General features: G+C 30.6%; 1 protein-coding gene across 10 annotated transcripts in view; it reads right to left on the bottom strand.

The window, feature by feature from the left end:
* Nucleotides 1-25,837, bottom strand: part of LOC107454143 (inositol 1,4,5-triphosphate receptor associated 2) — a 137,166-nt gene that overhangs the window by 12,000 nt on the left and 99,329 nt on the right. For 7 of the 10 annotated variants that reach the window (XR_011637879.1, XM_043049821.2, XM_043049822.2 and 4 more), the window contains 5 exons: nucleotides 15,553-15,583; nucleotides 13,314-13,454; nucleotides 10,776-10,907; nucleotides 8,836-9,048; nucleotides 1,963-2,091 (listed from right to left, as the gene is read on the bottom strand). Coding sequence is in view for 9 of the 10 variants with exons in the window: in XM_043049821.2 (XP_042905755.1) it covers nucleotides 1,963-2,091; nucleotides 8,836-9,048; nucleotides 10,776-10,907; nucleotides 13,314-13,454; nucleotides 15,553-15,583 (646 nt within the window). In the remaining variant the exon portion in view is untranslated. The remainder of the gene's footprint in view (nucleotides 1-1,962; nucleotides 2,092-8,835; nucleotides 9,049-10,775; nucleotides 10,908-13,313; nucleotides 13,455-15,552; nucleotides 15,584-25,837) is intronic. The other 3 variants (XM_043049824.2, XM_071186141.1, XM_071186142.1) reach the window with 1 other exon arrangement.

A 25,837-nucleotide genomic window follows, 5' to 3' on the forward strand; every position in this document is an offset into this window, starting at 1 on the left:
AATATCATTTGAAAACCAGGGCGAGCCCATTGTTGTAGATGGAGGGTGGTCATAATGTAATGGCTCTTCGGTGAATATACTAAAAGGAATTCTGTTTGCTTACGCTTGTGCCTTCACTTCCCACGTCCAAATATTATTATCAATTAAGATATATTTAGATCTATTGGTGTGAACAGAAACAATTTTTCTGTACAATCTTTTTTTAAAATAACATTTATAGATGTTATTACATTATAGTTTTCAAACAAATTTGATGAGGTAACAACCGAAGATGTCCACTGAGCATTTTTGTACTACACCCCAGTTACATCAGCTCATATTGATACCCTAGAATCTTATTTTAATCATATGAAAGCTGATTCTAATGTTAAAGTCATTGTTGCCACGCCATCTTTCCATAGCGCGTGGAAATGCATTTTACTCTGATTTGTCCGCCACTATGGTTTTCCTTTTCCAGTTTTTCATAATTTTTTCTTCACGCTCAGCCACAGTGCTTTTTTTAGTTTTGTTTCTCCTCTTTATTTTTCCTTTTTTCGCTGGCCACTTTACGTTTTAAATGTCAAAACACTTTTGTTTCTTCTCATGCGCGTCTGGAAAGTTATGAAAATGGGCTCCTGTTTTTGAGTGCTTGTAACATGCCAACTGTTACTTCCTATTTATATATTTTTGAATCGAATGAAGTTTTTAATAATCTTATTCCTTATTTATATTATATATTTAATAAAGATTTTATTTATTTTATACAGATTATTTAAATAGAAATTTAACAGTTCGAACTATTCTTGATCTACTAATTGAGTGTTAATATTTTTTATTTTATTTCATGGCACTCTCGGCAAATTTTTCGGCACGCCTTCATAATTTTCAAATTTCTAAGTTTCATAGTTTTTGAGCAGCAAAACAAAAGGTAAAGCGAAGTTGAACACCAAAAACAGCTACCAAAATATAGAGAGATATTAGCACACAATAACAACAATAAATACCACATATCTTACATACCTGAAATTCTGTTAATCACCTAGTATTTTACTTAGAGTTTTCCAGACATGCTAGCATGCAATACAAGATAACATACATTCACATTTTAAATACAGATAACAGTCATTACAATTTTGATTACACTGATTTACGCTAACAAATAGTGGTGGTGGCACTTTTAAAAATAATTCCTGCAAAAATCAATTATATGAGATAAATTTTTCTCTTAAAGACCAATAAATGGGTTATTTATTTCAAATAACAAGTATTAAAAAATTTTTAAATGAAAAACCAACAATAAAATTCATAAATAATACTCACAATAAATAACTGAACTCAACTTAATATCCACGGGGAAAGAAAAGAAAAGAAAAAAAAAACCAGAGCATTAAAGTTTTTTTCCCTTCATTATCATGATAACAAAGTTTTATGCAGTCACAATTTTTGTTTGTTTTTATTTCATTTAACAAAAAAAAAAAATTTAATGAAAAATATTGAATGATAAAAAAATGAATGCTCAGAGGTAAAAAATGTCGTAAATCTAATTTTGATCGCTTACAATAAAAAGGAAGAAAAAAAAAACAATTTTGAAATTTTTTTTGAATGAAATTTTACTTTTTTTCAGCCTACCATCATCAGGACAATACCCTTTAGGTAACACGATTTTTTCACTCTTCAAACTTTTCCCCTCTCGGTAACCGTAATTTCGTATATCTTGCTTTTTTCCCTCGCGGTAATCAGTAGGTAATTGGAAAAAATTGGTGACGGGGAAAAAGCAAAATTTGCCGTAACGCAGGAAAATAGAGGGGAAAATGTGGAGAGTGGGAAAATCGTGTTAATATTCTGAATATAATTCGTTTTTATTCGATAATTATTTAGATATTTTTCTTTATAAAAATAGTTTTGTGTCAGCATATGAAAGAAGAACAAAATGAAAGAAGAATCCCATTCCGTATAACCAACTCATTTGATGGGTAACTGTACCAGTTTCTGTCTCACAGTGTTGAGTGTCCAAGAGGCAAGATTAATTTGACTGTTCTCTCGATTGACGAATTTGTCATTATCAGCAGGAGGTCGGATAAAAGTACCAAGACTGCCTCTCCTCAGCATTTCCTGTCAAAACAACACTACATTAATAATTAACACCAGACAGACATTTGGACGACTTAAGGATTTAAATGAATAGGGAGATTTAGCACTTTCACGTGATGGGTATTATAGGCAACGAAACCGGAAAGTTAACCGTAAAGGCAATTATATCCTCCACTTTCTCAAAAAATCCCTCGACAATACTCGTGTGCAGTAGAAATCACAGTTGCTCGAAATATCAGCAACTGTTTCTCCCCCTTGAGAGAAAAATTGTCTATAAATAAGAGCAACTCACTCTAGGACCAATCAGAACTTTTGCTTTGCATGACGTTTCAATTCTATGTGATGACGTTTACAAATGTAAATAAAAATGGCGGCGACGTTGATGAAGAGGATGATCGGATGAAATTTTGAGTTAACACATAAAATTAAACGAATATCAATTCTAAAGCGTCTGTGATTTACTTTTCCTTCCTTTACAAAAAGCGTTGAGAAAATATGAGATCATAGCATATGTGAATTTAAAGAATTGTATTGATGAAATTTAGAAATGAATTGAGTGATTTACAACAATTGGTACATTCAATTAAAAAAATTATTTTATTGTTTTTGTTTTGTTCAATATTATGGTTGCCTAAGTGCACTAGTTCCATAAGAAACTAAATATATTTTCGTTATTTTAAAATTATAAATTATATTTATTTTAACTATATAATTTAGTTAAAAGAAGTTAAATAATCAAGAAAAGTTAAATAATATTTTTTTTAAATATTAATAATAATATTATTAACTTGCATTCTTAAGAGCTGAATTAATCAAATTCAGTCAATGATTTTGTGGTCTAAGTTAAATTTATATTCCACTACGTTAGCGTTTTTAACTTATGGATTTTTGCAAAACTTTTTATTTTCACTTACATAAGTTTGGTATTTCTCACGCATGCGCATTTCTCCAGAACTGACGCATGAGCACTTCTAGAGAATTTCTGTATTTAAGTAAGTAAGCTTACGTAAATTTGCGAAATCTCCCTAATTCCAAGAAACTGGTGCTGTAAGATATTGCTCGATTAAAAGCTTCATCCCCTTCAAAAATATACAAATTTGAAGTAACAGTAGACATGTTTCAAGCGTTAAAAAATAGATGCCCATTTTCAAGACTTGCCAGAGGTGAATAGGAAGAAACTAAAGTGATTTTGAATTTAAAACGTAAAATTGCAAGCGAAAAAGGGAAAAATAAAGGCGAGAAACGAAACTAGATAGAACCACAACAACCGAGAGAGAAAAAAGGTGAAAAGAAGAACAAGAAAAACCACAGTAGCAGAGAGGGGCAAATCAGGAGGGAGGGATATAATGGGGGCAACAACCGCTCCACTTCCTCTAATTCTTCCAGACAACTTGTTACTTAACCGTTTTTTACCTCCCGTTTTGGGTTTAAAGTTATTTTTAGACATGTTAACAAAATAAAAGTTCTCTTAAAGATCCTATTAGTTGTGATAATTGCGGAGCATTTACCACATTCCTTGTTTGTATCATCTTGGCTATATCGGACAAACTAAAAGCGCTCTGAAATCTACACTTAAGAAACATGAAAGATACGTCCATTATCAAGAATACTAGAAATCTTCAGTTGTTTGGAGTCTTGGGCATAAATTCAATTTCTACAGTACCAAAATTATTTCTACTCCAGTAAATTCGGCTTATCTCGATGCCCTGGAATCTTGCCTTATTCATATGAATGTCGATTCCTTAACATTAGCTCCTCACCACTTCTCCACAGCGTGTGAAATGGATTTCACTCTGATTTCCCCTTTTCGCCCAATGTGGGGTTTTTTTTTTGTTCCGATTTTAATCTTTTTTTTCTCTCGGCTATTGTGGTTTTTCTAGCTTTATTTATCACCTTTATTTCTTCATTTTTCGTTCGCAATTTTGAGTAACATTTGTTTCTACTCATTCACTTCTGGTAAGTCTTGAAAATGGGAGCCTATTTTTGAGAGCTTGAAACATGTAAATTGTTTATTTCCAATTTGTATTTTTTTGAAGCGGAAGAAGTTTTTAATCAATGACTTAAGGATTTATTTTTAATTAAAGAATTTTAATTTTAACAATATTTTAAGACATTTTATGACTAAAAGGTTTTTTTCCCCAAATCATTTGTGAGTTTTAAGGGGTTTAGAGTGTTTTCCTAACGAAATTTTTCATTTTTTGAAAAAAATTATGTGTTATACCTCGGTTAAGTATAATAAAACCACACTCATATTTTAAACTCGAACAGTCTTCAAACTCATGTATTTTGTTTGAGTTATTTTTTCAAAGATTTGTCTTAAAGTCTGTGTTTCTTAACTCACATTTTTTTCACCTAGTGAGCAAGATTATTTAACTTCTAAAAAACCTAAAAAGTTACAATTTGCTTAAACTCATTCTGGCACTTGAATATTGGCAAATAATTTATATTTTTTCGGACAATATAAATCTTTTTAATACATAAAAATCTAGAAAATTATGTTGTTTTTTTAAAAAATTATGTTTATGAAAATTATGTAGTTAAACAACAATTTTGATTTCTTAATTTTTTGAGCAACTATGTGAAAGAACATATTTGGCTGAGCCATCATAGTATATTTAAAAAAAAATTTTTTTTAATCAAATTTTGGCTTTGAAGAAAATTATACTATAAAAGTTAATTGCGATATTTTTCAAATAATGCCTGCATTTAAATGTTTGTGCTAAAAAAAAAAGTTGCATAAAAAAAGTTGCAGATAGACGCTTTCATGACGAAATCGAAACCACCAAAACACCTTAAATAATAGAAAAAAAATCCACTTTTTTAAAAAATTTTCAATTTAATAACACGATAAGTCAAGAATAATTTTCCTATGCTTTAAAAAGTCATCTGGAGTAAATATCTAGGAAAGAGAGCCCTTAAATTCCAACAAATTCATGTCTATTTAAAAAAATTCTTTGTCCAATCGCCAGTCAATTCCATCTAGAAAATTGGCGCATTAATTTACCGAGAAACCTGGAATTTGATTTTAGCACGAACGTTACATATTTCTCTTACGCGGCGAGAAAGAAAGTCTTAATTTCTTTTTCGCATTGGCAACAGAGAATTGAAATACCAAGCGCACGAGCTCTCATAAGCATGAAAACGTAAATGTACATGCTAGAGCCGTGGTGGCTTAAGAGATATAGCGTTCGACTTCCAATGAGGAGACCCGGTTTCGAATCCCAGCGATGGCTGGTCGATACGCATTCCTCACCCGGCTCACACCGACCACAGTGTTGGCGTAAAATATCATCAGTAGTAGACGGATCATGGGTTAGAGTCCCCATGCCGTCACACCAACCATGGGAGGTTTTCGTAGTTTTCTTCTCGATGTAACGCAAATAAAGGTTAGTGTCATCAAAAGGTCCCGAGCAAAGTCAAATTTCTCAGAATACTTGATAGAGGGGTTCCCCTTTGTTCAGGATTGGGTTTAAAATTACTAGGCGACAGAGTTGAATATTATTAGTCGTAAACACAAAAAATTTGGTCAGCTGCTCAACGACGGTTATAAAATATGAGAAAAATGAAAATAATAGTTTCAACTAAAAATAATAAGTTAATATTAGTATATAAATAGCACTTACCTTCAGTAATTGTTAGTAGAGGAATGATTAAAACAGGTTAGCTTCAAATAAAAGCAAAATAGTTAGTTGATAAAGCACCGTCACCAATACATTTATAAAGGCAACAAAATACAAAAAACGTAAATGAATCATTAACACATTGAAAATTTAAAATGTGCAATAAGTTTAGTACCATCACCAATGCTAATTATAAAAAAGTTCACCACCACTATTTGTTAGAAAATGATAAGACTTATTAGTAAACATTTATATAAAAGGGAATAAGACAGAGACAAAAATCACAAGGATATATGCACAAATACACAGTAATACTCAGGCATTAAAGTAGCAGTCATATTTTGACTCAAATTTGAAGCAAATACAGTCTCAAGTCCCTTTTTTTACTTGCTTTGATTTATTTTTGAACAGGTTATATTTAAAATTAGATATTATGTAACTTAATGAGTATGCCGAAGTTTTGAAAAATCGATTAAAGAAAAACGAAAGGGGGAACATTTTGCTTAGGAAACAAAGTTTTCACTGTCACCGATTCTCGAAGTTAGAGACGAAGTTCAGTAACAGATGGAGTCACTATAAAATTTTTTTCTTCTACACGTCAGACCACTCCAATCGAAATTTTCGCTGAAAATTTTTAAATTTTTTCAATAAACTCTGCCTTGTTGTTGTCGCAATTGAGTGATAATTTCGATTATGTTTCATCGTTGTTCTCAGTTGGCAGCTCCATCTATTAACGAAATTCGTATTTAGTTTCGAAATTCAGTGAATAAAATCATCGATGTCTGAAAAAACTGAATTCAGTGTAACGTGATAAGTTGACAACCCAAGTAATTTGACTATCTTTTTGAGTTGACCTCTATTTTCAAAAACCGAATGTATCCTATGTTATAATAATATCTGCAAAGTCGGCCACTGAAATAAGTCTAATTTTGTTTAGGGATTTTACTAAACTCTGAAATTGGGTGAAAAAAAATTTCAAAAGATTTTCTATACCATTTGTCAAGATTTCGCTTAATTATTGAAGTAATATTAAGAGCTCCTTTGCGAGCATAGGAATTTTGCGAGTGAATATAAGAATTTTCTGAGGGATTCTATAAAAAATAAGTAGAACACAAATAATTTTAGAACGTTGAAATGAATATAATGTTATGTTTTCTAATTGCATAAGTTCTTGGGTACTGATATTTTAAATAATTGTTTATAATAAATATCTGGCATGCATAATTAACTCAACATGCATATCGATTTTCTAAACTAATAAAATTAATACCAAATTTATGTAACAAGTTGTATTCCATTTTGCAATTAATCGCATTTCTTAAAATACATGAAGTACTTTCCATTTAAATTTCAAAATCATAATTCCGTTAAAAAATTGAATGTTCATTTAAGTTGGTAATATCTAAAGCATTGTATGGATAACACAATCAACAGAAATAACATGGTAGGTAAAAAAATAATGATTTATTCCCTTCAATAAGTAGACCATTTGTGCGAGTTGATCACTGAAGCTATTGCTCTAGAAATGGTCAACTTACACTGTAAGTTGAAATTGTAAGTCTTACACATGTTTAACTGTATTTCTGTTTCCTTCTGTTTTGCTTCAATAGATTTTTCGAATGGATAAAAGATTTTCCAAATCTGTTTTCTTTTTAACGGATTTATTTTTAGGAATGCGCGGCAGGGACTGGAAACGCACTTGCTTCTGGGTGATTCTTACTTAAGATCTAGTTAAGAAGATAATGAGATGCAAGCTGTTATACACAAAATAGTAAAACACATTAATATAATGTTGTAATTCCATTTACATAACATACACCATTCAGGAAAGATAATGCAATGAGTAGTTTATTTTCACAGTACCAAAATATTTTAGGACTTAAAAACATTTTCAGGCTCAAACATACAATTTGGTTAAGAGGGGGAAAAAAAAATTTAACACATAAAAAATAAAAATTTCGTTTATTACCCGAATGATAAGATATTTTATTGAATTTTGAACACAGCATAAGAGATAGTTTTATTTTCGGGTTGTATAATTTCACATTAGGGAAATTTTTTTTCCTTATTATTATTATAACGTATTAAATTTTGTAAGAATGAAGAATATCTTTATGGTATTTACACTTTAAAACAAAATTGAAATTTTGTAAAATATTCGTGCTAAACGATCCAAAAATTTTTTTTAACGACCGAGGCTTCCGAGTTTTGATTATTGAAATTTTGTAAAGGTTACTTAAAGGATTCGTAAACTGTACGTAAATCAACAGGATTCAGTAACAACAGGTAACAGGATTCGTAAAATCTATCTCCAGGGAACATTAAACAGAATTGCTGAAAGATCTCAATTCAACAGATTCATCAATGAAGGCATAAAAAGCTGTTCAGGAATTGAGTATTAATTATTTGCTGATGAATTGATTACCTATCAGAATCACAAATCAGAATAAAAGGAAAGTCTGCTGATGAACTGATTATTGATCAGAATCATCAATAAAGATACATAGAATTTCTGCGGAAGAATTGGTTATCAATCAGAATCATCAATGATGATAAATAGAATGTCTACTGACGAATTGTTAAATCTACCATAATCATCCTAATCATAAGAGCTCCTACTGTCGAATTGATTATCTATCAGAATCATCAAAGAGAATAGATAGAATATCTGATGACGAGTTGATTATCTATTAGAATCAATAATGAGGATAGAATGTGTACTGAAGAATTGGTTATCTATCAGAATCATCACTGAGGATAGATAGAATGTCTATGAAATAATTGGTTATCAATCAGAATGATCTATGATTATAAATAGAATGTGTACTGAAGAATTGATTATCTATCATAATCATCAATGAGACCAGATAGAATGTCTGCTGACGAATTGATTACCTATCAGAACCACGAATACCGATAAGCCCTGGCTGTTTTTACTAAGAAGGTTTCATTGCGTTACCATTAAAATAGAAATATTTAGTCAGTATACTATATTTTTGTAACTATGAATAAAAAACATATTAGGATTAGTTACAAAGCTATATTTTCACTTGAAGTGAACAAACCGAAGCACAGAGTTGGACTGAGGATAGAATGTCCTATTTATTTTGAACCAAACTCTGAAGACAAGGGTATATATACTCACAGGCCTGGGTGTGCAAGATAGAGACTGAGAGCGGGGTGGTAGGACTCTCTTAGCATCATCCTCAAGGAGAGATTTCTCATCAGCAGGTAGGAGGTTGTGCTCTGCAAGGAGTCGTCTGTATTCTTCAAGCTCTAAGTGCTCCTTGTCGTACAGCAACTTCAGGTGCTCAACATAGTTCAGCATGGTCTCGAAGGCGCAATTCATCCTTTGTTCCTTAAAAGGGGAAAAAAAGACGTATCTGTAGATAATTGTAATAAGCAGTGGCGTGCAAAGAGTGAGTAAATGGGGTAGGCAGGGATAATCAATGTCAAAGACAAAGGACACAAAATCACGACACGAATGTCAAAGGTCATGATCACTCACTTTAAATATACTACACGAAAACTTTAAATCTACTACTATTATTATCAGGAAATTAAATTTTTTAACAAATAAATGTATAGATCGCGTAAAATATTTTAGAATGAATTAATAATGATTTTTAAATAAATTTCATAAAGAAGGTTGGGTTCATTATAATTTAAAAATTTTTAACGTTAAAGAACTTGATGCTAGGAAAATAATTTAAAGTTAGAAATAAAATTTTACCATTGTTAGAAAATTCTTTTTATCATCGTAAATATTCTGCACACATTTGCACAAAAACGTACATTTAAAGTATAGATTAACGTATATAAAACGTATATTTAAAGTATAGCATATATATAATGCATATTTAAAGTATATTATTATATTACTATAGATATTTTTAGACGGTATAAGATCATTATTTTTCAAATCTAGGTAATCGACTATTTCGTTACAATTACACATTAACAAAATGTTTTTACACAAAGCTACAATAATTGTCTATTTTGAAGAAGAAAAAAAAATGTTCGGTATTTTGGTGGAAAATATTAACATTTAAGAAGAAATAAACAATGATGAATGAGGATTAATTAGAAGTGTTGGTAAGCGTGGCTTTCTAATTTTTTTAAAAAAAATTGGAATTAAAAAAAACACGTTCAGTTTAAAATTGAAAACGACCCTTTCGGCACTTCGAATTTCATCGTTATAGTTACATTTCAGCAGACAGTAGATCGGTACACATGGTGTTTTTACAACACGTTAAACAATTTATAATTTCGGAAATAATAATTGAATCTTAAATTATAATATTCCACCAAAGAACTTGTACATTTTCTACACAAATTCGCAATTTCAAGCTTCTACGTCTTATAGTTTTGCGCAACAAAACAAAATGTAACGTAAAGAAGAAAAAGAAAAATCACAAAAAATAATTAAAATTGCATAAACTTTCAAATAAAGTGGAATTTCAAAAAAAGGTAGAGTTTAAGTTCATAAATAAAAATAACCATTTTAGCATTTCAAATAACTCGTTGCATTTCTGTGGCCGGAAATGCGGCTCTCATTGTATTTTTTACTACAGCTTTAACAGAAATTAACTCCTGATTGAATGTTAATATTTTAATTCCATTGTATTCCCTGTACATTTTCTACAAGCCTTCACAATTTCAAGTTTCTAATTTTTTTTATAATAACTTTAAGTTTTTGAACAGAAAAACAAAACGTAACGTTAAGTTAAACGACCAAACCTGAAGTGTAGCTTTTTAATAAAAAGAGATATTTTGCTCTAGTCAGTTATTATGTTAGTAAATTGAAAAATCAGTAATTCTGCAGATTATCTAGCTAATATGCATATTAACTAGGGTGATCCATTAAAAAAACTGTTTCATTTTTCACATTAGCTAGGTATTCTTCAAATTATTATTTCATTAAAAAACTTCATTACTTGATTAAAAATACTTCATTGCTTGATCAAAAAATAAATTCATTACTTGATTTAAAAAAATCATTACTTGATTAAAAAAACTTCATTGTTTGATTAAAAAAACTTCATTATATATATGTTCTTCAAAGTATATGTGTAAAGTAATTACCTGTTGAATAGCTCCATATGTTTCTGCTCGACTAGACATGCGCATAGTGGCTTGCTGTACAATATCAACATGCTGTTGAGTTTTAGTTATCAAATCCCTCATATCAGACTCTGTACAAAGTTGATTCAGGGCCTGTAAATGAATTACTTAATAAAAAATTTTGAATTTATTTTGCATATCATAAATAAGAAGAATGTGGAGCTATCTATTTTGCTCCTCATAAGTGAAAAAGAGTGATGCGCTATCTATTTCACTTACGATTTCAAACTAGCGTATTTGGTGAGATTTTTTCATCATGTGAAAACTATTAAAATCACTGAAAATTTTTTAATTTGCATACTTTTATAAGCTTTTGAAAATTTTTAAGTGTAAAAAAAATTTTACAAACATTTTAGAAAAAAAAATTTGCAATTAGTCATATTGTGCTATTTTTGTAATTGTCATAGAGGGCAATGGATAAAGATATATAAAACCTAACCTAATAGTCATAAATAGCTGTTTTACACAGCAGTTATGAAAATAGGATCCTTTTCGCTAAGAAGCGTTATTACATGTGCTTACAGAGACTTCGGAAAATACTCTTAATAAACTTTAGACACTGTAGAATATAGAAACATTTGGTGTTTATACCGATTCACAAATGTTAGACACTGTAGGATTGGAAAATATTTGGAGTTTAGACACCGGTTCATAAATGCTTTACACTGTACGATAGAATAACATTTGGTGTTTAAACACCGATTCACAAATATTAGACACAGTTGTATTGTGAAACATTTGGTGTTTAGACACCTATTCACAAATGCTATACACTGTACGATAGAGAAACATTTGGTGTTTAGGCACCGATTCACAAATGCTATACACTGTATGATAGAGAAACATTTGGTGTTTAGGCACCGATTCACAAATGCTATACACAGTAGAATAGAGAAACATTTGGTATTTTGACACTGACAGTGGTACTTATTATTTATAGAAACCATACTATTGTTCACTTTTGCACTTAATTCGTGCTTCATTCACGTTGTCTTTTGCTTTAATCGGCATAGCACAAAGTAAACCCTATCCNAGTTCGATTGAGAAATATTTGGTGTTTAGACACCAATTCACAAATGCTATACACTATACGATAGAGAAATATTTGGTGTTTAGACACCAATTCACAAATGCTATACACTATACGATAGAGAAATATTTGGTATTTTGACACTAAAAGAGGTACTTATTTATAGAAACCATACTATTGTTCACTTTTGCACTTAATTCGTGCTTCATTCACGTTGTCTTTTACTTTAGTCTACAAAGCACAAAGTGAACCCTATCCTCTTTTGGGACCATTTAAGTTCCATCCGTCCTTTGTTCTTCATCAACCTCAACAGTGACTGTTCAGCGTTTGAAAACTTCTCCCTTTAGCATTTATTTGCGATTTTTCATGATGCATAGTTATCTTTATTTCAAGGATTCTAAAAATATACATATAAGAGGTGGCTTATACAAAACACCCAATTTAAAAAAACTACATATTGTGATGGTGATAATCACACACGTTCTGCCTCTACCTCTTTTGTTGTACCCATTACTCACTTAAGTATTTTTAATTTGTTAGCTTTCGTTTTAAACCCTAGAGTTTCTCTCTCAATGTAAGCTCTAAGCTAATTCTTTCAGTTTTATATTTTACGGCTGAGAATGCTTCCAGAATTTTTCGAAATGTCAACAAATGAAAACGTCCTTTACAAGAATTTCGAGTAAAACCTCTCGAGAAATTTCTTAAGTTTGTCTATAATTAGAAGAGTTATGGGGGATATTTCCACATCGTGATCTGCCACGCCAACTAAAATCAACAAGGAGCAAAATTGATTTTAAATGGGAAACGAGTTATATCCTTCAAGTTGGTCCTTTTCCGTGATTTTTTTTAAAAAGTTTTTTTGCCAGCAGCTGCCCGGAAGTGGCCAAGACTTGGCGATTATTCTGACATAGATCACGATACGGAAATCTCCCCGAGTGATTTGTCTTTAAGATAGAGAGATAGTTATGGAAATAAATTACAATTAAGATGTACGGGGCCGGGATAGCCTGGTCGGTAGGGCGCTGGGCCCATATCCAAGAGGTCGTGGGTTCGATCCTCGCCGGCCGAAGACTCCCCGTGTAGTAAATGGTGACTGATGCACGTTAAATCTGTCGAGTCTCAAAGTCCTCCATGTTCCCACAACAAATCAATACCTCTGGGGGTACTGATCCAGGAGTTTCTTTGTCTTCTGGATTGGTTCAAAATTACAAGGCTACGGAGTTGAACGTAAGTAGTCGTAAACCCATGAAATTGGGTCGGCTGTTCAACGACGGTTATAAAATAAAAATAAAATTCAGATGTACGCATAACTGCTTCTAGTCAATATTATTTTTGCGCTCATGTAAAAAAAAAATATTTTTAAATGAAAAGCATCAAAGTCATTTTGTGGTTTATTTTCTACATTTTGTGATTCCTGCATTTTACACATATCGTATATTACTTCAGCAATAATAAAAAGCCATACTCACATTTAAGGATTCTCTCAACGCTTTCAGCTCACTATCTATATTTTTCTCAGCAATGTCTCTCTGGCGAAGTTGTAAGTCTAATCTCTTGCCGAGGGTGAACTTATCAGTCTTGAAAGCGAGAGAGAGGCGGGCAAATTTTTCCTAGACGAGAAAACACATTATCTTGCACTAAGTTTAGTATTGTACTGGGTGTTCAGAAAGTATAAGAACTGTCCAATATCTCAAAAAATAAGAAAAGGGATTAAAAATCTAAAAATGTACCATAGCTATATGCAAACATACAGATACCAGTAGTATCGCGTACAAAATGTATATGTTTGTGGGCTCTGACAGGACTTTTAATTTGAGTTCAAGTTAATCATCTGAGAATGTCTCTGATGTAATTATGACTGCAAGACAAGGATTCGCAGACTTTGAATGTGGAATGCTAGTAGGAGTTAGACGCATAGAACATTCGCATTTTGGAAATTAGACGCATTTTGGAAATTATGAGTCGATTCGTAGGTCTATAGCAGCGGTTCCCAAATGGTGTTAAGTTCCGTGGAAGAGTTGAAAGGGGTTTCGCGAGTTTAAAGCAGTGATAAGTTTTGAAACCTCTTATTATAATTAGATCCAACCTATTATTCATAATTTATTTAATTTTTCGGCTGCCTTTATAAAGTATTTCAATTTAAATGAAATAGACATGGCATTTTTGAAAAATAAACTATTTTAATGACAATGAAGTGAAAAAATTACGGAAAGGATTTATAAGATATTACATTTACGCATACGTATTGCATATTGATTTATAAAATATTGCATTTATAAGCATGTATGAAGTATTTTCAATCACGCTTTTAAATTGAAATAAAGTAACTTAATGTCTTTAACAAAGAAAGATGTTTCCCAAAAAAACTTTTTTTAAGCGTTTATAGCAGTTGTTTTAAGTTTTCATTTCGAAGAAAACAATAATGCGGCTTATTTAGTTCATTGTCAACTTATGTATATGTTCCCGTGAATAATCGAAATTAAGAGAATGTTCACTTTCACCGGTGAATGTCAACAATCACATAGTCGCTTTGGTGAATGTCCAAATTGTTTGTTATATCCGATTTTATATTAATTTATTCGTTGATATTATTATATTTATTCGATATTTAAATATTTGCGGAGGATAGATTAGGAAAAACATCAGTGGTCGAAGTACCGGTTAAATGCATACTCGGCAGTGGCACTTAAAAAAACATTGATGTAGGGCATATCGGGCAGTGGCACTTAAGTATACCTATTATATATTTTGGACATTTTGAAAAGCGACTATGTGGTTGTCAACATTCACCGGTGGAAGTCAACAATCATCAATTTTGGTCAATCACAGTAACATATAAACACCAAAACTAAATTCATAACTAGACTAGCTTTAGCAAAAAGGCTGCAAATTTAAATGCCGGATATAAAACGTAATTTGGGGACCTGGATAGCCTGGTTGGCGGGACACTGAACTGAAGTTCGTGAGAACGGGAGTCCGAACCGAACCGGCCGAAGACTCCCAGAATAGTAAATGACTGGTGCTCGTTAAATCTGTCGGGCCATAAGGTCCTCCATTCTCCCATAACAAATTAAACCTCTGGGGGTTCTGAATTGGAGATCGATCGTTCTCTGATTCGGGTCAAAATTACTAGTTGTGGAGAACACAAATTCTCACATTCATGATTGCCGCACAGTATTCAAAAAATTGCAAAAATGAAAGTAAGAAAAAAGTTAAATCCTAAGCAGGCATTAAATGCGAATAGAAGAAAAAGAAAAAAATGCAATAATTTCTAAAATTTGAAGATCATTTGATGGAAATAAAAAATTTTTCTAAAATCAGTCCACATTAAAATGCAAAACTGCTAATAACATTTTGTTATTAAATATTTGGAAGACCGCTTTTTTTTAAGTTGTAGAAATTGAGTTAGGTTGAACTTAAGCTCTTTAATTCCAACTTTTTCAGGAATTTAAGAGCTTTAAAATATATTAGTTTCAAAGTTAAATGTAAGTTTAAAAGAAACGACAAATGCATGATCTTTGTCCTTAGCTTCTCCTATCCGGTCTTAGTTGATGCAAGTATCCGATTAATGCAAGTAATTAAATATGAGATCTGAATAATTTCGAAATTGATATATTTTTACTAATTACTCTAAAATTGGAAGTTAAAAATCTGTTAATCTTTAATTTATTCAAAAACTCTTTAAAAAAATGACAATAAATGTCTCACCTCAATATCAGGTTCATTCAAGTTCTTGTTGCTGAAATTGGAAAAAAGAACAGTCAGTTTTAATTTTTAATTTTTTTTAACAAAGTGCAATTTTTATACGCATTTAAATAGAGTTCAGTAGTTATGGTATTTGTATAAATTACAGGAGTGAAATTCTAAATTTGTTACTAAATATTTTTCTTTTCTTTCAAAAAAACACTCTAATTATATTTAATCTAAAATTTATAAATTAAAAAAGGCATTGAGTTAATCAAGAAGACACAAAGAAGATTGGAAAACAGTTTCATAACAATAAACAAAAATTAATGAAGGAACTTTATGATGCTGAGAGAGCATTAAAAATTTTTATTGCGGGACAAAAGTACTCGTAACTTTGCAACGTGCTTCACATATTGGCATACATGTAGATGTTCACAAATTGAAACTCTTATTACTTATAAATAAAGGCTACAATCTGAAAATAGTTTGTTGTATATAATAACATACAACAATGTTGTGTATTAATAAGTAACAAATGATAGATTTTTTTAAAAAATGTGCATTTGAACAGCCCCTTAACATGTAGGACACAATAAAACTATTAAAACAAATACTACAAAACAAATAGCGTTTTTTTTTTCAAAACATATAGGGGGTTTCTAAAATCATGAGACAAACTTGGAGGGGTGGTAGGGCACATAATAAGGAAGAAGAATTGAATAGGAACCTATGACCAGAAAAGTCATCCTACGCAGCTAGGAACGCCGTTTGTAAGCATGCATTTGAACATGCACTTTATTAAGTTATTTTAATTTCATCTTCAGTTTTCGTTTTTTAATAATTATTATCGAAAATTGCGTTCAAGTATAACGGTTTAATAGTAATTTAATAACTTGGCGAGCTTGTCAAATGAGTTGCTAAATCATTATATTACGATTACAAATCTAATACTGAACCAATTTAAGTGCAATTTTCGACAATAATTATTGGAAAATATAAAACTAGGATAATTTAGATAAATAAAAGGACCTGTTCAAAGGCATACGTAGAAACAATTCATAATGGGGAAAGCGATCCTAGCAGCGTATGATGACGTTTCCGGCCATGGATTCCCATGCAATTCTTAATTCATATGATCTGCCCTACCTTCTTACAAGTTCGTCCTATGATTTTAGAATCAGCCTGTATGTTTTGCGTTCGTTAAATATAGGTAACACTTCTACAGATAATTAAAGCATTTTCAGTACGAGGTCATTTTTATCTAAAAAAGGTTTATTTTCTACATGTTGTTTTTAATCAAACAAATCCATGTTTCAAGAAACTTTAAAACGTATTTTAAACATTAGTAATTAGAATAATTAAAACAGTGCACTTCTTTTTAAAATTAAAATGAATAATATTTCTACTGCATTGCAAATTATGAAAGCATGTGTTCAGTGTACTGATACCTTAACATGAAATTTTTTTCCTGTAAAACATCCCTTTTTTAGGTAAAGGTAGGTTATATATGCACAGTGCACACAAAAAAAAATAAACGGACCACGACCCAAAATAACTTTTGATTTAATGATTTTCACGTTCTAGCACTTAATCTTAATTGTTCTTTAAATATGCTAATTAATTAGTGCAGACGATATTTCTCTAAGGACGATATAAAAACGTACTTTACCTTATCAACACTACCTTTTTTTTGACTAATTTGGCTGGATTTCTGACCCCCGAAACATAGCAATGCTGGAAAATATCGTCCCCACAATTTTGTCAGGAGAGTGCTCCATAGTTCGAACCCTTTTATATTAATTTTTACTTCTTGCGTATATCGCCCTGTCTCGAGAGCTTTTTAAGCAAAAACTGAATTATTTTTGAAAATTAAATAATTTCTTGTACACAATTATAAAATTTGTATGTCTGAAAATATTTCCATGCAAAAAATAACTTTTAGTAAATATTTATTATTTTATATTATTTTATTTAATAATAGTTGGAAAAATTTTGAATTGTAAGGTATGCATTTTTCACATCATTTTAAAAGAATATAATTTTACATAATACAAAATGTGAGCGAAATCGATCAAATCGTTCCTGCGAAATTGAATTTTATATATTTCAAATTTTTTTTAACGGCGATAGAAATCCGAATCTTTTAAAAAAATGGTATGCTTATTCAGAGAAAGTAAGCTTCAAAGCTTGATTTTAGAACTTAAAATATCGTCTGCACTAATTTATTAGCATACTTGAAGTCACTTCTCTACATTAATCAATTCAATTCTCTACATTAAAAAAAAGAGAAGATACAACGCGAATAGGTTAAAGGTATGAACAATAAGTCTTTTCTTTGTTGTTGCCAGTTTTATAAATCCATAAATTGATGGAGAATATTTCCTTATCGTTTGGAATCAAAAAGACACCAGCTGTTGGAATGAATTGACAATCTATTCTTTGGACTAAAGACGTGACACAAATTCCATAAACGTGCTATTCTGTACTCACTTACTTTTCATAAGAAGTTTTTTTCTTCGTTTTTATGTTTGTTAAAAAAAATGCGGAGTCACTTTTGTGACACGAACATTAAACAAAGACGACGGTATAAAGACTTTCTTAAAGGTGTTAAAAATACTTTGTATAAGTCACGTGCATGTTTCGATGACGTTCGCTTTCTGCAATATTTTAAACTGTTAAAGTGTAAAATATATTTTAATTCGTTTAAAACATGGAAAGTGAAAAGCAGAATTTTCATCATATTTGTTTTTACTATCAAAAAGGAAAAATACTGTTCAAGCAACAAAAAAAAGGAAAAAAATCCGATGTGTATGGATAAAATTTATTTTACGTTTTATTTTATAACCGTCGTTGAACAGCCAACCCAATTTTTTGGCGTTCACGAATACTAATATTTAACTCCGCAACCTTGTAATTTTGAACTCAATCCAGAAGACAAGGGAACTCCTGGATCACATATTGGGAGACATTTGCCTTAGTGGAGGACTTTTTGAAGGAACTAACTCACATTTGCGTTACATGAAGATGAAAACCACGAAAGCGTCCTTTTATAAAATTGACGGCAAAGGGACTGTAACCCATGATCCATCTATCGCTGATGATACTTTATGTCTGCACTGTGGCCGGATGCGGAATTCGTATCTTCGCTGAAATTCGAACCCGGTTCACCTGATTGGAAAACGAACGCTCTATTCCCTGAGCTATCTCTGCTCGGGAGAATATGTATTGGTAGCACGCCAGTGCCAAAATTAGTTTGTAAAATTTCGATTCGGAAAAATTTCAATTAAGATGCAGGAAGATGCTCCACGCCAATTTAAGCTGATGATAATGGCATTAACTGATGATAATGGCATTAACACAATAAAGGCATTAACTGATGCAAACCGATGAATAACAACTTCTGAGATTACATTTATGGAATCGGTCATTTGAAACGCTTAGGTTTATTCTCAATGCTCGACATGCTCGGATCTCTACAAAAAATTTTTCTTTGGGCCGCAATATTTTTACTTTGAATGAGGAGGTCAGAGCCGTGGTAGGTAATTCGCCTTCCAATTAGGTGAACCGGGTTCGAATTCCTGGCCGATTCACCAGGCTCTCACCAACCACAGTGCTGTCGTAAAATGTGGTAGATGGATCATTGATTATAGTCCCTTTGCCATGGCAAGTTTTCGTGGTTTTCCTCTCCATGTAACACAACTGCGGGCTAGTTCCATCAAAAAAGTCCTTCACGAAGGCAAATTTCTTCCGATACATGATCCAGGAGTTCCCTTGTCTTCTGGATTGGGTACAAAATTACATGGCTACGGTGTTGAACATTAGTATTCGTTAACTCAAACAAATTGGGTCGGCTGTTAACGACGGTAATAAAATAGCCCATTGTGCTGCTCTAGTGCTACGTAAATAGACAACTAAAGTAAACTAAAACCAAGAAAATTCTCTTTCATTTTCATGAGGAAAATACTATTACATCTGAATGATCAAACCGGAATAAGAAACTATAGTTTTTTTAATCCTTGAAAACAGACCAAAAATAGTTAATTTAACGAATGCTAGTTAACATTTAAGAGAAGCTGTGAAAAATACCCAATATATTTTTAGGTTTCAAAATAAAAATATAACAAAAATTAAAATTTAAAACATAAAAAACTCGTATGCGCAGTTTCTTACTGAAAGTAGTCACAAAGATTTTCTTCACATGCTATTTATTTTTTACTAAAAATAGCGCAAAAATTTACTGAGTTCACGATTTTTAGAAAAACAAAGAATTTTTTTCCTACCTTTGACATTAAATGCAGCTATTGCGTCAACATTACATAACAATACGATCTGAATTATGTATGTATAGAAATAAGAAACAGTGTACTCGATTGAATTGCATCAGCTAAAGATAAAGAAGGTTGTAAAAAAAACAGCGTATAAAAATACGTAGTAAAATAATAAAACAATATAAAATTATTGTTCTTTAAAACAGTGGTGAGCTGACTCCGTTGGAAGAAGGCCAAAAATAAATAAATAAAATAGCTGGCCAATATAATCTGCAGTTAGCAAATATTTTATTTTCGATAAAGTTTAGAAAGCGTGTTAAAAAAATTAAACATAACTCAAAATATAAAATTTTTGTTCCATAAAACACTTTTTTTTTATTAAGTAAAAAAAATTACTTTTCATTGGACGTCAACTTAGTAGTAGAATGTAAAAAAATGCTTTCTTTAAATTTTCCGTTTCTTATTGATTTACATCTGCCAAACCGTACTTTCATACTATCACGCCAAAAGAGCATTTTCGCTATTGCAAACCATATCAAGGAAATATTTAAATGCCAAAGTAATGTGGGTAAGAATTGTAACATTTCGTACTTGGCTTAAAATAGTCGAGCATTTTCTATAATTTCGGTTTTATCCCCATTTCGCTGGTAAACTATACAAATATATCGAAACGGATGTGAACTTCCTGCTTTAAAGTTCTTTAATTCAGGATCGAATTGTGATTTTTCCAATTATACTGAAAGATTTATTTGGTCAATCAGCATGCTTTAAAGTTCTTTAATTCAGGATCGAATTGTGATTTTCCAATTCTGCTGAAAGATTTATTTGTCTAATCAGCATGCTTTAAAGTTCTTTAATTCAGGATCGAATTGTGATTTTCCAATTATACTGAAAGATTTATTTGGTCAATCAGCATGCTTTAAAGTTCTTTAATTCAGGATCGAATTGTGATTTTCCAATTCTGCTGAAAGATTTATTTGGTGAATCAGCATGCTTTAAAGTTCTTTAATTCAGGATCGAATTGTGATTTTCCAACTCTGTTGAAATATTTATTTAGTGAATCAGCATGCTTTAAAGTTCTTTAATTCAGGATCGAATTGTGATTTTCCAATTCTGTTAAGAGATCTCTTGGGTTAATCTTCGTGCTTCAGAGTTCTTTAGTTAAGAATCATATTGTGATTTTCCGATTTGCTAAGAGGTCTATTGGGTTAATCTGCATGATCTAGAGTTCTTTAATTCAGTATTGAATTGTGATTTTCCAATTCTGTTAATATATCTATTGGGTTCATCAGCATTATTTCTTTAATTCAGGATCGAAATGTGATTTTCCAATTCTGTTAAGAGATCCATTGGGGTTAGCAGTTAAGTAACCGCAGTTTTTTTTGTTATTTTTTCCAAGTTTATATTGTTCATTTTATATGACAGTTGCCTTGTCGTTTGAGGCAAATTTTCGTACAAAAGCTGGTTTAACCGTTTGTCTTTCAACTGAACTAGACGGCCAGAACTAGAAGCGACTTTGAGGTCAAAAATTCAATTTATAAACTCAGCATTTTAATGAAGAGCAGTGCTTTCAGTTATGTCACACCCTTTTAGCAGACAGTAATATAATAATAAGTGGACCAAAATGACACTATGCTAAGCGCCGTAAGAAAAGGGTTAATGATCTGGAAATTAACATAACGAAAAGTTAAAAAAAAAAAATCGGCGGAAATTTTTCAACGCATTCTCTACTACATTAAATTATTTTTTTTGTCAGTAAGAGAAGAGACTATCTTGTCCGCGAAGGCAAATAAGTTTTTTGAGCAGAAATAATATGGCACAAAAATAAATTATAATTTTAATCAAGAAAAGTTTAGTATAACGTAAGCTCACCAACCGAAACTGCTGCCACTTTAATGTTAAATTGAAGCATAGTTCCACTCAGATTGAACCATATTATCATGTAAACAATCTTAAGAAAGTTAAATGTGCACGATATTATTGTTTAACAGAGCACAACAAAACGTTTGGAGGAAACTTAAATGATCAACTCGGCTCCGTAACAGGCTCGGAGCAAATTGAAATGATATGATTTAAATTCACCATAATAAACTTAGGCCTAATTTAAATGATATTATGGCTCAACTTTACGCCGTAATAAGTTTTGAGCAAATTTAAACGATATTTCAATGTGGCACCGTATTAAGTTTGAATTAAATTAAAACGATAATATATTTCAATGTGGCACCATAATGAGTTTTGAGCGAATTATTTTTCTACTAGGAGGCTCCGCCCCCTGCTCGCTAACGCTCGCCAACCCTCGAGAATTGCTACGCAATCCTATGTGGTTCACGCCGTGAACCATGGCTCGCTGCGCTCGCTCGCCAATGAACACAATGTTCTAGCACAAAGACATAATATATTATCATCAAAGACATAGTATTTTATCATCAAAGACATAGTATTGTACTTATGTAGAAGAATTCTACCAATGTTCTTATTGGCTTTTAAAAAAGTATATTAGCTATTTAGATTGTACATGGTGAAAAAATCAAAACATTAGCTAAATAAGAAACATATTAGCAAAATAAATTATCAAATATTGCTTCACTAATATTCTGCATTTTAAAGCGTGAAAATTCAATGCATAAATAAACGCGAAATATAAAAAAATTCAATGCATTCAATACAAACACTTAAACGTTTTTTAGACGTTTAGGTAGCTCCCAGTAGAAAAATATCAATTCAACAGCGGCCTTTTAAAGCATTCTCACTTCAATTAATTAATTAATTCCTAATTGAGTTTAAATTAAATATTGTCATGTTTTTAGTGCATGAATCTGAATTGAACAACCTGATAATGCTCACTCTGGTTATTGTTATCTGGTTGCTCACTACGTGCTCTTGCGCGCCGAATCCAATCAATTAAAAATGAAAACTGTTGCCAGCGCGAGAAAAGAAATATCATCGGTTTTATTGATACATACATACGTACGTATTAGCGTTTTATATAATATAGATGTGACAACGCATTAAGTTTAAATCAAATTAAAATGATATTATATTTCAATGAGACAACGTATTAAGTTAGAATCAAATTAAAATATTATATTTCAATGTAGCACCATAATAAATTTTGAGCTAATTATATTGGATTATAGCAACATATTAAGTTTGAATCAAATTAAAACGATAATATATTTCTATGTGGCACCATAATGAGTTTTGAGCGAATTATTTTTCTATGTGACAACGCATTAAGTTAAATCAAATTAAAATGATATTATATTTCAATGAGGCAACGTATTAAGTTTGAATCAAATTAAAATATTATATTTCAATGTAGCACCATAATGAGTTTTAAGCAAATTATATTTCTATGTCGGCAATGTATTAAGTTAGAATGAAATTAAAACAATAATATATTTCAAAGTGGTGCCATAATAAGTTTTGAGCGAATTATATTTTAATGTGGCAACGTATTAAACTTGAATCAAATTTAAACAATACTTTATCTTAATGTGGCACTGTAGTTTTGTTTTAAACGAAATATTGAAATTTAAACGAAATATTCCTAACTTTTAACAGTGTACAGAGGTATTTGTTTTTATTAAAATAAAATGACGACCAAATAGCCATTCAGTTTAAACATTGCAAATAACAATAGTAGTAATAATAATAGCAATGAGTAGAAAAATAAAACGACGTCCAAATAGCAATTCAGTTTAAAAATTGTAAATAATAATAATTTTTTTAATAATAGTAATGATTGGATAAAATAAAAATCAATTTACGAAATTAAATGCATAAATGCTAATTCAATTCGTGAAAAAAAAAATTGATAAATAACCTTAGAAATTCATTCAACTAAAAAATATATATTCACAACAATTACAATTAAACAATTACAGTTAATTATTCAGAGAAAAATAAGAATGTCTTTCCTCAACATAATATGGTAGTTTTTATTTTTTACCCAATTTTACTGTCAAAAATCGCCAAATTAGCTTTTCTACTCAAAGTGTATACAGTAGAATATCAAGTAAAATAACATAATCAATCAATGTTGCTAACTATATTTTGTCTGTCTTTAAAAGGAAGTTAGTGATAATTTAAACATTTTTAAAGAATTTAGATAAAAGTTTTAGTCGTTAAAAATATTTTGTATATATAATTTAGAGGTCAAATTTTGGAGTTAAAAAATAAAATAACTAAGTAGTTAAACGCCAATAACAATGCAGTTAACGAAAAAACTAGTATTAATTTTCTACTTATTGACAAGGATAATGTATTCATATTTCAAAATCAGGGATAAAAGTAAAACATTTTGAAGTATAATTTCTGTCAATTTGGAAATGATTATCTTCTAATTGAGATTCTTTTAAAAGTTTGTTAACCTCGATAATTTCATATAGCTTAAAATCGGAAGATGATTTTGGTACAGGTTCTCTTCTTATAGCGCGAGAATTTTAATGTTTAAATGAGAAGAAAAAAAAAATCGTAATTAAAATTGAACTACGATCTTTCAGACAAGAAAGAGCGAAAAATATTTATATCCGGTGCCTGCCCTCGAACTTACTATCACTGAAAAAAGTAAAACTTATTGAACTATCTTCAGTTTTAGAATTAAAACCGCAATTCAATTCAATGAACATATACATCTGTTCCAGATAAAAATTAGAAAAGAATATCCCAATATTTATGCAAAAGCAATTAAGATATTATGGCTTAACCATGCACCAGGATTACGTATTGCTGTAACTGGTACGGTACATAGAATTGACAAGTTAGCAACAGCAATCACATAAAATTTAGTTTTTTTTTTAAATGTTTGTAATTTCCTTTTTTATTTAAATCAGATTTACTAGTATTCTATTTGCTACTTACACATGGTTACAATAATTTGCTTCCGTCATTTTCTTATTTGAACAACAATATCAATACTTGTAAGAATTAATATAAATTTTATTCACAGGTTTAGTCTTAAAATATAATTCATTGCAGAGAGTATAAGAATGATAAGAAACTGGTCAAAAAATTGTTTAAAGGCCACAATTTTGTAAATGCAAAAATTTTGACCCTAGTTCCAAATTAGCAACCGTACACTCAACGATAAAACAATGAAATTCTTCATTGGTCCCTCGAATAAATCAGACATAGCAACACTGGTGTAGAGTATGAAAATGAACTTGTTGCATTTTATACCGATAGGTGGCGGTAATGTTAAATCTGCTTAATCAAATGGATATTTTATAAATTCATCGGATATTGCACTGTGATGTAATTGGAACAGTATACTAACTGGTTGCTCGTACCAATCTGTGTTTTGAGTGTACTTCTGTAATAAATTGTGATGTTTCTAAATATCTAATTAACGATGCAGTAAACCTTCTTCCCAAACAATGAAGAAATTAATAAGTATAAATTGTTTCGAATGTCAGAGAGGTATATAATAAAATGTGTTCTCAAAGGAACAATAGAATGCTGTTTTCTAAGGGTTGAAAAGAAATTTATCTGAAAAAAGTATGGAAGGTACAAAAAAGTCTTTTTGTTGGAAAAAATAGCATGTTTTTAAAAGAACAAAAACAAAACATAAATACGTTTTTTAAAAAAACAAAAAAGAGCATGTTTTCATAGGAATAACAAAAAAAAATGTTTTTATTGGAACAAAAAATAGCGCGTTTTCAAACGAACATAAAAAAAAAATGCGTTTTCAAAGATACAAGAATAGCGTGTTTTCAAAGAAAAAAATTATTTTTAAAGATATAAGAACAGTGTGTTTTCAACGAAACAGAAGAAAGTGTGTTTTCAACGAAACAGAAGAAAGTGTGTTTTTAAAGAAACAAAATTTGTGTGTTTTGAAAGAACAAAAAAGAGTTTGTTTTTAAAGGTGCAAAAATAATGAATGTTGAAAGGAACAAAGAAGAATATTTTTAAAGGTGCAAAAATAGTGAATGTTGAAAGGGCCAAAATAGAGTGTTTTTAAATGAACAAAAATATAGGGAGTTTTTAAAGGGACAAAAAGAGTGTGTTTTTAAATGTACAAAAATAGTGTGTTT

This window comes from Parasteatoda tepidariorum, chromosome 10 (genome assembly GCF_043381705.1).
Source record: "Parasteatoda tepidariorum isolate YZ-2023 chromosome 10, CAS_Ptep_4.0, whole genome shotgun sequence".
In the NCBI taxonomy this organism is placed as follows: Eukaryota; Metazoa; Arthropoda; class Arachnida; order Araneae; family Theridiidae; genus Parasteatoda; species Parasteatoda tepidariorum.